The 12,268-nt window shown below is 43.6% G+C and overlaps 1 protein-coding gene across 1 annotated transcript in view; it reads left to right on the top strand.

Annotated features, from left to right (window-relative positions):
* The window catches only part of Adam2 (ADAM metallopeptidase domain 2), a 45,152-nt gene that overhangs the window by 27,127 nt on the left and 5,757 nt on the right, over positions 1 to 12,268 (top strand). Inside the window, exons 13-18 of the mRNA XM_041674570.1 lie at positions 1,159 to 1,257; positions 3,137 to 3,332; positions 5,588 to 5,693; positions 8,360 to 8,543; positions 11,367 to 11,444; positions 11,669 to 11,798. Coding sequence (XP_041530504.1) covers positions 1,159 to 1,257; positions 3,137 to 3,332; positions 5,588 to 5,693; positions 8,360 to 8,543; positions 11,367 to 11,444; positions 11,669 to 11,798 — 793 coding nt within the window. The remainder of the gene's footprint in view (positions 1 to 1,158; positions 1,258 to 3,136; positions 3,333 to 5,587; positions 5,694 to 8,359; positions 8,544 to 11,366; positions 11,445 to 11,668; positions 11,799 to 12,268) is intronic.

The raw sequence follows: 12,268 nt of genomic DNA, 5'->3' as shown, positions 1-12,268 counted from the left end.
ACTGCAGGGGCAGGAATGGAAGCAGAAGTACCAGGCATTCAGGGTCAGCTTTAGCTGAATGCCATTGAGGCTGGTGTAGACAAATGAGACCAAATCTCAAAATAGAAAAAAAAAATATTGGGAAAGATTGGTGTGGGATAATTGTCTGTATTCTATCAATTATATTTTAAATAAATGCTGATTGGCCAGTAGCCAGGCAGGAAGTATAGGCGGGACAATCAGACAGGAAGTGGAGGCGGGTCAATGAGAACAGGAGAATTCTGGGAAAAAGGAAGCCCATCTCTCTGCAGACCTGACCTGGCCACAGAGCAAGCAAGATGTAACTGCCTCGCCGATAAAGGTACCAAGCCATGTGGCTAACACAGATAAAAATAATGGGCTAATATAAGTTATAAGAGTTAATAAGAAGACTGAGCTAATGAGCCAATCAGTTTATAGTTAATGTAGATCTCTGTGTGATTTCTTTGGGACTTAATGACTGTGGGAACTGGGCAGGACAGAAACCCTGACAACAAAAGATAGTTCAGTTGTTTTTGCTACTCTTCGAATGACCAAAGTTCAGTTCCCAGCATCCACATGACGACTCACAAACATTTGTAATTCTAGCTCCAGGAATCTGATGCCCTCTTCTGGCCTCTGTGAGTACTACACTCATGCATCACAAGCACAGGCACACATACCTTCTCTTGTGCAAATACACAGAAACACACATCCACGGAGAATTTTGTAACAAAAAAAAGTCTCTAAAATGCCTATAAACTGTTATTGAGACATATATTGTCGAAGCTGAAAAATATCACATAAGACCAAACCACAACTTCTGCTTATCCTACATCTTATATTTATTTAGCCTTTGTCAATAAGAGCCAGGGACCACCTCATTGTCTCCACTGTGATGGTACCAAAAGGATTTTATTCCCTACACAGCAAGCTCTGTCCTAGGAATAGAAACATCTAGGCTGTAATAAACAGCAGTCAATCGGTGTCTGGGCAAGTCAATCAGGAGGGTGGGTAAGAAGTGACTCAGTTTCTTTCTCCTGTTTGCCCAGATGAAAGGCGAGCATCTGTCTTCAGGCTATATAATATGTTGCCATTTAAATGCCTGTCCGCTCTGAATGGATTCAGGAAGACTCTTTATACACGTGGTTTGCCTTTCAGGGCTGTGGTGACCAAACTCCACCATGCTGTGATCCCAACACCTGTAAGCTGCCAGATGGTTCTGTGTGTGCTGAGGGGCCGTGCTGCAAGGACTGTAATGTAAGAGACTTTTCTTTCTTTCTTTTGGGGGGGGGGGAGGTTCGAGACAGGGTTTCTCTGTAGCTTTGGTGCCTGTCCCGGAACTAGCTCTTGTAGACCAGGCTGGCCTCGAACTCCCAGAGATCCGCCTGCCTCGGCCTCCCGAGTGCTGGGATTAAAGGCGTGTGCCACCACTGCCCGGCGAGACTTTTCTTTTTTTAGAAGATTTTTTTCTTACTTTTTATGTGTATGGGTGTTTTGTCTGAGTACCATGCACGTGCCTGGTCCCACAGAAGCCAGAAGGGAGTGTAGGATTCCCTGAGACTAGGTGACAGATGCTTGTAAGTTGTCGTGTGGGTACTGAACACTGAACTTGGGTTCTCTGGACAAACAGACAATGCTCTTAACCATAACCACTGAGCCATCTCTCCAGACCCAAGCTTTTCCTTTTAAAGAGTGTTGACATTTATATTTTGTTTTTGGCATTTGTCAGTGGCTTTTTTTATGTATATCACAGGTATTACTCTATTATCCTTTTCAAGATTAGCTTGTAATTTCTTTTTCCAAATTTACTATATCTCTCCTTTTTTTTAGTCTTCCTTCATGCAACACACCCAGACCACAGTTTCCCCTCCCTCCACTCCTTTCAGTCCCCCGACCCAACACACACACAAGCTCCCTTCTCTCAGAACCATGCCCCCTCCATTTCCCTTCAGAAAAGATCAGACCTCCTAGGGATATCAACCAAATATGGCATAACAAGATACAATAAGACCAGGCACAAACTCTCATATCAGGACTGGGGGAAGCAGCCCAGTAGGAGAAGGGTCTCAAGAGCAGCAAAACAGTCAGAAACACCCCCACTCTCACTGTTAGGAGTCCCACAAAAGCACCAAGCTAGTAACCATAACACATATGCAAAGGACCTAGTGCAGACCCATGCAGGCTCCATGATTGCCATTTCCATCTCTGTGAGCCCTTATGAGCCCCTGCTTAATTGAGCCCTGGTTGATTCTGTGGGCCATGTTCTCCTGGGGTGCTCGGCCCTACTGGCTTCTACAATCCTTCTGCCCTGTCTTTTTCAGGATTCCCCAGGCTCCAAGGGGAGGGAACCAATGGAGGTCTACAGACATTTCTATTATTAAGAAATTAATTTTAAATCTTTCATCCTATTCATGTGCATTTTCCACCAGAAATGTCAGAGTATTAGCAACAAAAGTCTTTCAACCATGAAAAATTAATTTTCTTTTGCATTTCTATAATATTCCAAGCATTCATTCCTCGAAAATTAAAACAAGGATGTATGGGTTGTATGAGATGACTGAAACAGAAATATTGTTCCTATTACACGTCATATATAGTCAAAATATGCTACCAGCAGCACATAATTTAATAGTGTATTTTTATTTTTATTGTTTTTAAATTTCACATATGTATACTATATTTAGATCACTTCCCCCTCCTGCCTCCAACTCCCCCCACACCCATTCCACTCTCTTTCTAATTCATGACTTTTTTATTTAATTATTGTTGTTACATATATATTTACATGTACACGAGTAAATATATAAATGTAACACGCTGAGTTCATTTACCGTGTTTGTATATATCTTGTTCGGGTTGACTGTATATATCTTGTTCGGGTTGACCACGTGGCACTGGATAATCAGTTAGGTGGCTCATCCGCGGAGGAGACCGATTCTCCCTCTCTCGGGCATCATTAATCGCCCGTAGCTCTTCATCTCGGGTGGAGCCCTAAGAGATCACCCATCCCTGCTGAGGCACCAGACAGAGCATTTATTCCCACCTGACGCACACAACGCACAGCACACCAGCGGTTTCCCGGGTGCCTCTCTGCTCCTCTGCGGCCTTACTCAGTGCGATTCCTTTCCCCCTTCAGATGAAGCCCAAAGGGGAGGTCTGCAGGCCTCCCAGAGGGGAGTGTGACCTGGCAGAGTACTGCAACGGCACGTCCCCCGTGTGTGCGGAAGATTTCTTCATCATCGATGGGCATCCGTGTGGACAGGATAAGTGGGTCTGTCTTAACGGCTCGTGTCAGGATGGAGAACAACAGTGCCGTGATCTATTCGGCTATGGTATCTTTAATCATTTGGCTTTTCCGTTTAAGCATTTTCTGGGTGCTGAAAAGAAACAGATGAGCCTGTTTTGTTTGGTCTGCGGTACTGAGGATTGCATTTAGGGCCACACCTGCCGCATGCGCTCTTGTTCCACCACCGGCATGCCCAGCCCCCGCCCACTTTTCCACTCTTTAGTTTTGAAGTAGTTTCTTGCTAAGTTTCCCTGGCTAGCCTTGAACTCACTCTGTGTCCCAGACAGGCTTTGACTTTGTGATTCTCCTGCCTCAGCTTCGCAAGTAGCTGAGGTTACAAACCTGAACCACCAGACCCAGTTAAGAAACAGATGACAGGGGCTGGGCAGTGGTGGTAAACCCAGCACTGGGGGGGGCAGAGGCAAACAGATCTCTGTGTGTTCGAGGCCAGCCTGGTCTACAGAGCAAGTTCCAGGACAGCCAGGAATACACAGAGAAACACTATCTCAAAAAAAAAAAAAAGAAAAGAAAAGAAAAGAAAGAGAGAGGGAGGAAAGGAGGGAGGGAGGGAGGAAAGAAAGAAAGAAAGAAAAGGAAAGGAAAAAACCTTGTGCAATCCATTCGAGAAATGCTCTCCCTGGACCCAGCGTAAAGAGAATAGCTGAAAGGATCCTGAGGGAGAATCAATCTTTTGAGCAGAGAAAGGAGAATGATTCTATTGTCAGTTACTAGTTATGCCGCTGTCCTGGGGGTTCTGTGTTTTCTGAGAAACCAGAACCCACAAAGCACTGCTTTTCTCTTCCTTTGATCCAGATTGTCTTTGGGTTTTGTTTGGTTGGTTGGTTGGTTGATATTTTTGTTTGTTGTTCTCTGAGTTTCTTGGAACAGTGAACTGTTACATTATCACACAGACCTCAAAAACCAAATGTATGTTTATATCTATTCATCTAGAATTACCTCCATTTCTATTTTTGCTACTTTTGGGGGAACGAATTCATTTTTATTTTAAGTATGTGGGTGTTGGAAATCAAACCAAGACCCCTGAAAGAGCAATCACAATTCTTTACCATCTCCCCACCCCATCTATTTCTCGTACTTTTTTTTTTCTTGAAGATTGTATCCTTTGTGCTATTTCTCCATGTCAAGACACTTGCACCATTATTTGAGTGCACCTAGCCGGCTTTGTTCTGTTCACTCCTGAGTGAAATGGCAGAGACTTATCTGCCGAGCCTTCCCTCCTCCATGGTTGGTGTTGAAAAGGCCTGCCTGTGGACTGTGCATCCTGCAGGTGCTGCCGCCCGTGTTTATACTCCACTAGACCTAAGAGGCGAGACCAGTCGTCTGGATTCAGTTGCTGTTTGTTGATATTTGTTGATATCATTGAGCTTCAGTTAGAATTTGCAGAAGGTTGTTCCCCTGTGTCTCACCCATGGGATTCCAGGGTTCTCGCTGTGTGCTCTGACGTATACACAGGCAGACGTGAAAGCATGATGCAACCAAAGCCTTCTCTCCGTGAGCTCATCTCCTATCTTGCCTAGGTTAACTCTCAGGAGGAAACCGGACAGGAGCCAATGGAGTGTGACGGATCTAAAAATTGTCCCTGCAGCTATGAAATATTCAGATTCTGCCTGCTTTCTAGTCTATAAGCAACAGTTTGCTGCTCTAACCAGGCTCATAATCTGCACTTCTTACCCACAACATATTCAGCAATTTTTTTCTGAGACAAAATAAACCATCAACTTTGGGTTCACTGGTATCTCTATGCAACTTAACTGAGCACCTAGTGACTGTCCAGGATGCTGTTGTGACAGGTCACTTTCCTCCAGCCAGGCAATGCAGGTGTCAAAAGTCCCAGTCAGAGGTTTCAGCAAGCATAGAATGGATGGAGGCTGGAAATAGAAACTTTTCTCTAGGAAGTTTGGGTCTTAGAAGAAATGAAGCTAAGATGAATCAGAGATGAGAGTAAATGGTGAATAGTTTGATTGAAAAGACATTTATGCAAAAAAGCCCACCTTTATTCACAGTAAGTCAATGATTGTTTAAGAAACTGACTTTCTTGGTTACATGGATGAGGAATATTAGCATTACATATTAGGAACTGTGCAGGAGACATCAAGATTGAAGTATTTGACTGAAATGGTTTTGTGCCATCATCCACATGTCTTTATTTTCAATTTTATGTAATGTTTGTTTTCTGTGCAATACATTCTGAACCATTTCAGAACCTTGAAAGTGTTCATTACCTATTTCAATGCAAAGGACCATCCGAATATTCATTGCACCTTTCTGTTTACCTTCCAGAAGCCAACTTTGGTACAAATGAATGCTATGACGAGCTGAATTCGAAAACGGACATATCTGGGAACTGTGGGATCAGCCCCTCGGGGTACAAAGCCTGCGCACCTAAGTATGCCTTAAAAAATGTGATCAGACTCTAGCCCCTGACACTTGAAAATGCCACCAGTTACATCCATATGGAAGCAAAATAACAGCTGACCATGAGGTCTGCCATGTCTGATCCAGTGACAGATGTCAGGAGTGCCTAGAAAGGTTCCCTGCCACATCCCCCACACCTGGGGTGTTGTCCCAGTTGAACTAATTTGTCTGTACCTGAATTGTTCTCTGTCTTTTGCCGCTCAGTGTTTTATTTCTATGAAGGTCCACTCATCAGACATAAGTATTCAGTTTTTAACACTTTTGACATTTTTGATGCTGTCTCCTTAATTCACGGCATACATTTGTGACTCCGGTTCTGGAGAGCAGTGACGGGTGGGCCCCAGGGACTCCTAGGTGGCCCTGTCTCACAAAACAAGGTGGAGAGGGATAGATAAAGACACCTGTCATTGACCTATGGTCTCTCTACACATGCGCACAGGCAGCTAGGCCATCATACACACCATACACAAACACTTACACAACACACACACAAAGTGGGCATTCTTCTTTGTACATTTCTGTTTATTTGCTTTATGTGTGTGGCAAAACAGTGATCCCTGGTGAGGCTAGAACAAGGGTTACCCTTGTGAGTTACCAATGTGGGTGCTGGGAATCAAACTCAGGTCCTCTGGAAGAGCAGCCAGTGTTCTTAAAAGAAGTGAGCCATCTCTCCAGCCCCAAGACTGGACTTCTTTATAGAGTTAAAATTAAAGCACAAGAAAGGAAACATTAATGAAGAACCTGTGCAGCCCTGACCAAAGTGTTCCTAACCTATGGTAATAAACTTACCTCCGGGCTGCCTGCAAGCACCTGAGATTTGGTACCCTAGAAACTTCCCAAGGATTTGGGCTTGTGAGCTTTTTTGTTTATATTTGGTTTTGTGTTTTGGTTTGGCTTTGTTTTATTTTGTTTGAAAGGGTATCATGAGAAGATCTTCGCTGTAAAAGAAAATGCATGTTTTCAGCTGGGCGGTGGTGGCGCACGCCTTTAAACCCAGCGTTTGGGGGGCAGAGGCAGGTAGATCTCCGTGAGTTCAAGGCCAGCCTGGTCTGTCTGTTAGAGCTAGTTCCAGGACAGCTAGGGCTGTTACACAGAGAAACCCAGTCTCAAAAAAACAAGAAAGAAAGAAAGAAAGAAAGAAAGAAAGAAAGAAAGAAAGAAAGAAAGAGAGAGAGAGAGAAAGAAAGGGGGGGAAAAGAAAAGAAAATGCATGTTTTCATGAAGTGGGGGTAATTCCATGTCTGTGTGTTTTAATAAACCCTATATGTGAAAAGGAAACATTAAACGGTTAAGGTTATGGCTGTGATTAGCAGAGAAGCCATATGTGCATACTATCTAAGCCACAATTCACTATCTGGGTGATGGAATGATTACTAAATTGTGGTTTAGATACTATGCATGGTGTGTGTGTGTGTGCACGTGCGTACGTATGCATGCATGCTGTGTGCAGACAGGATTTGCTGAAGGTGCCTGTGTTTTGCCTTCGAGTTTTGTGGTTACAGATTTGCTCTGTAGACCCGTGTCTCACCGTGCTGTCTATCACAGTGGTACTTCTTCCCCAAGTACTTAACCTGGATCCTTTGGGCGGCTCAGGCTCAGCTCAGTTACTGGCATCCATTGCCCACTGAGATTGCTGGTCTCAAAGTGATGCCGGCTGAGGGATTTCTATAGTGTGCATCAAAGCAAGAAAGGCTCCTCCAGCATCAGGGTTACTGGTTTTCATGGCCAGCCCTTCCAGGCTAAAAGAATAACACTTAGCTACAAAAGAGGGAGCAGCAGCGTGCCTGATAGACACAGTTTCTCCCTTCCTTTCCTGAGTGTGCGTTCTTCCTGCGCAGAAGTGCGCACCTGCCTATCATGCAAAGCCTCGGTCTCTTCATACATGGGAGTCAGTTAGCTCAGAAGCAAAGAGATGGTATCTAGTCCGCCCCCATTCTGACAAAGCTAGCTGACTGGAGGGTGGAAGGAGAGCATCTTCAAAGACCATCTTGCCAGGAAGTTGATTTGCAAGCCACTTCTATAGGAGATGACTGTCCTTGCCGACAGGTATCCTCTCTGTGTGTGGAGCAGGAAGATGGCATACTTTTTGTCCCCTGTTGGCTAGACCATGCCATAGCTTTCTGGTCTACATCCTTATTTGTTTGACCAACAGTTTTCATTTTTAGTATTGTTCTTCTGTACCTAATGCCCCTTTATTGTTTTGTATGCTTTTCCTGGGTTTTTCTGCACTACCATTAGGGCATATATGCTTTTATTATTTTATTATTTTATCAGAATAATATGCATGATGTATGGTGGGATGTGAACTTCAATATCTTATCCGTTGTTAAGCCAAAAAGGAAACGCAATCAGTCTGGTGGCCAGGCCAATTGCTCTTTTTTAAAAGTTAGAATAAGCTTGGATCTGATTGTGTTTAAGGATCAAATACAGGTGATGACATCACAAATGGTAATCTAGCCAATGGAAGAGTTCACAGTTAATTTGTTCATTATTGTCAATAATCCAGTAAGGACTCTGTGGGTGTTATTCAAAATTAATTGCCAACTCCAATGTTTAATTTAAATCTATTTGTCTTTGAAATTATATTAAAGTATTTCTCTATTAAAATAATGGCTTTCATTTATCTGTAAATTATAGTGACCGGAAGTGTGGGAAATTAATATGTAAATACGAAAGTGAGAATTTAATTAAAATAAGAGCTGCCACTATAATTTATGCCAATATAAGTGGGTACATCTGCGTTTCCCTGGAATATGCCGCTAATCATAAAGACAGCAACAACATGTGGGTGAGAGATGGAACTGTCTGCGCCGCCAACAAGGTAGGTGATCTCATCCCAGCAACTCCCCAGTGCTGCAAAGCGTGATCTTCCCCCAGCAACTCCTCAGTGTTAATGTAGTGAGTACTTATTGAGATGTATGCCTAGTAATGTGTTCTCTCAAAATGTAAGTACGCAATCAATGATGAAATTTGGAAAATAAGGTCAAAACTCAAAGAATAAAATAGAATAAAGCCATTGATCCTAAAATTATGCTCTATCATTAACAGTATTTTTAAAGAAATATAATAATAATAATAATGATAATGCCATTGATTCTGCACAGCTGCTGCTGCTAAGGCTATCTTGTTGGCTGCTTTTTGTGGAAGTCACACAAATTCCCAGAAGACACAATCACAGGGTTCACCCCTGCATTTTGTTACATTTTCAGAATGCTGCAGAAAGAGCACACTTGTGATGTGGTGGATTATCTTTTGGCATAATTATCTTAAATAATGGTGAAAATAAAGATTCCACAGAGTAAAGCATAAAACAGACAAATCTAACTAGCATGTGATGGTTAGTTCTGTCAACTTGCTGCCTGGGAAGAGAGTCTCTTCTGGGAAGAGGAATTATCTAGATCAAGCCGGTCCCAAGGGCGTGGGGTGGGGGGAGTGGATTGTTAATTGATGTTAGGAGGCACAGCCCCCTGTGGGCAGCACCATTCCCTCGGCAGGGGGTCCTGAGCAATTTAATGGCAAGGAGGACAAAATGAAAATCATGGTGCAGAATCATGGCCCAAACATGGGGCAGCTTGATGATGCTCCTTCCTTCCAGCCCTTAGACTCTGGTCACTTTTCTGGTTAGTTTTCCTCCATTTCTTAGGCTCTTTAGCCTCAGACACCCTGTCCGCAGGTTCATCTGTGCCTCCCTCCTCCTGGCCACATCTGCTGCAGTGAAGTTCCTATTCAGGGAAGTTCCCATGCAGTGAGGTTCCCATGCAGTGAGGTTTCCATGCAGTGAGGTTCCCATGCAGTGAGGTTCCCATGCAGTGAAGTTTCCATGCAGTAACGTTTCCATGCAGTGGGGTTCCCATGCAGTGAGGTTTCCATGCAGTGAGGTTTCCATGCAGTGAGGTTTCCATGCAGTGGGGTTTCAATGTAGTGAGGTTCCCATGCAGTGAAGTTTCCATGCAGTGAGGTTTCCATGCAGTGAGGTTTCCAGTCCCCTTAGTATGTTCTTGAGAACTAGAATTTCTGTGCAGTGCCCTTTCCAGTTTGATCTTGGTTTCTAGTCTTCTTTGTGCTGAAATCACTGTCCTGTTTTATTCTAGTTCTTCATCTGTGTTTCCCTTTAGGGATTTTTGAGAATGTTAATTACATCCATAAAACTAATTTGTTCCCTTCCATCGAAAAGGCCGTGCTTTTCTGTTTTCTTTTTGTTCCTTACGATTTTTGTTGTCGTTGCAAATTAAGTGTCTGAAAAATCTGCTTCTCTGGGTGTTTGAAGAGTAGATCAGTATTGAGAATGTTTTTGATAATCATTTTATCTCATCCTTAGATAATTATGTATATTATGGGCACAATGTTGTTGTATTGAGGAGCAGCAGGCCATTTCCCGCCTGGCTCCTGTCTGCCTGGCTAGCTTAGACCCTGAAATAACAACAGACAAATTATATTCATTTAAACACTGCCTGGCCCATTAGTTCTAACCTCTTATTGGCTAACTCTTATATATTTGTTTAACCTATCTCCATTAATGTGTATCGCCACTTGACTGTGGCTTACCGGCATGAGTCTAACCAGCGTCCGTCTAGGAGAGGAGAGCCATGGTGTCTGCCACACTGCCTTCTTCCTCCCAGAATTCTGTTCTGTCTACTCCACCCACCTAAGGGCTGCCCTATCAAAAGGCCAAGGCAGCTTCTTTATTTAGCTTCTTTATTTAACCAATGAAAGTAACACGTAGACAGAAGATCCTCCTACACCACAATGTGATATTTTTGAGACCTGGAAACACTTCTGCAATGATCAGGTCAAAGCAGCCAGAATCTCTATCTTTTAAGTATTCACTGTTTTTCATTTGGCATACATACCATGTCATATGTAATTCCCTAGTCACCCTCTTCTGCAGTGCAGTACCAGCTTACTCTCCTTTTCTAACTGTGACACTTCACCTGTTAGCAAACCTTCCCTCATCTCCCCACCCCCACCCATACCGCACCCAGTCCCTCAGAGCTCTCCAATTCTATTTGGAGTCACCTAATGATGATGTCACACAACGCCCTATGAGCTCTTCCACGCTGCCACAAACAGCAAGGTTGCATTCTGCTTTTGTGGCCAAACAACAATTTCAATATGCATTTTATATATTAAGTGTGATCATTTGTAATGGGTTGATTTTCAACAATTTGTAATAATTGCATTGATACATTTTTCTCACGCAGCATATATGCCGCATTTTATCTACCTATCTATTGGCGACAGTGAAACCGGCGATATCTCTTGGCCATTATGTATAATATAAACAGGACAGGGCAGGACAGTGTAGGTGTCACGTCAGCAGCCTAACTTTATTTCCTTTGTGTGTGTACCTAGCTGTGGAAGCCTAGAATAACTCTAAATCTTTCTCTTGTTGACTTACTTCAAGGACTTTCCGCACACTTTGCATAAGAACTATACTAGTTCACATTCCTACCTTTTGGCCACACCCTTGCTGAGATGTGTGTTGGGGTGTCGTTTTTTTTTATTTTATTTTTGCCATATTGCCAATAGCCAGCTTAACTGGGACGGGGTGGTATTTCAAGGTGGTTTTTATCTTAAGAGAGTACAGAATGCTTTTAAAAAGTGACGAATCCAGCTGACATATCAGGCCCCTTGTCCATTCCAGGTTTGCATGAACAAAGAATGTGTAGAAGCTACAGTCTTGAATTATGATTGCTCCCCGTCAGACTGCAACAACCATGGGGTAAGTGGCAGACCCGAGAGGGAGAAAGGCAAGCTCTCCAAACTGCTGAGCCAGGGCTGAGTCCCCTCCCCCACACCCCTCCCCACCCCGCCTGCTGCCCTCCATCCCAATAAGAAGCCACCCAGGAAAATGGACATTATCTGACATAAACACTAGTTTGCATATTTCCTGGTGTAAATGAACCCAGCTGCCGGTCTTAGCCCGTGACTTTACGCTGTTTTCAGGTATGTAATAACAAGAAGCATTGCCACTGTACGGCCTCATACTTACCTCCCGATTGTGTGAATATGCAGGATGAATGGCCTGGTGGAAGCGTTGACAGTGGCAATCAACAACGAGCTGAGTCGATCCCTGGTAAGTCTTCCTACGGAGTGGAAAACGTAATTGAAACATTGTGGGACAGGGGAAGTAAATGCTTGTCTCACAAACATGAGGACTGGAGTTTTGTCCCAAGAACTCACGTAAAAATGCTGTGGAGGCACAAACTTGGAATTCTGCCGCTTGGGAGGCAGAGACGGGAGCCAATCTAGATTAACCGGTACCCTTCGGGCTAGGGAGACACAGAAGTTAAGGAGTTGAGAAACTGAGGAAGACACTTACCATCCACCTTTGGAACACACACACACACACACACACACACACACACACTACTAAGAATTTTAAGTCAGTCTACAGTGGCCACAGCAAGGTGCAAAATAGAGAAAAGTCGGCCAAAGAGACCCATAGTTGTGGCCTTAGTGGACTTTTTCTAATCCAAACTCAGGAACTTACACTGAGAGAATCCTGTCTTGTGAACTTGACATGGTGAGAAGTATAAGTCCTGG

This window comes from Microtus oregoni, unplaced genomic scaffold (assembly GCF_018167655.1).
Source record: "Microtus oregoni isolate MIOR12 unplaced genomic scaffold, Mior012 000001F_ref0000356, whole genome shotgun sequence".
In the NCBI taxonomy this organism is placed as follows: Eukaryota; Metazoa; Chordata; class Mammalia; order Rodentia; family Cricetidae; genus Microtus; species Microtus oregoni.
This window is presented reverse-complemented; position numbering and strand designations above follow the sequence as displayed.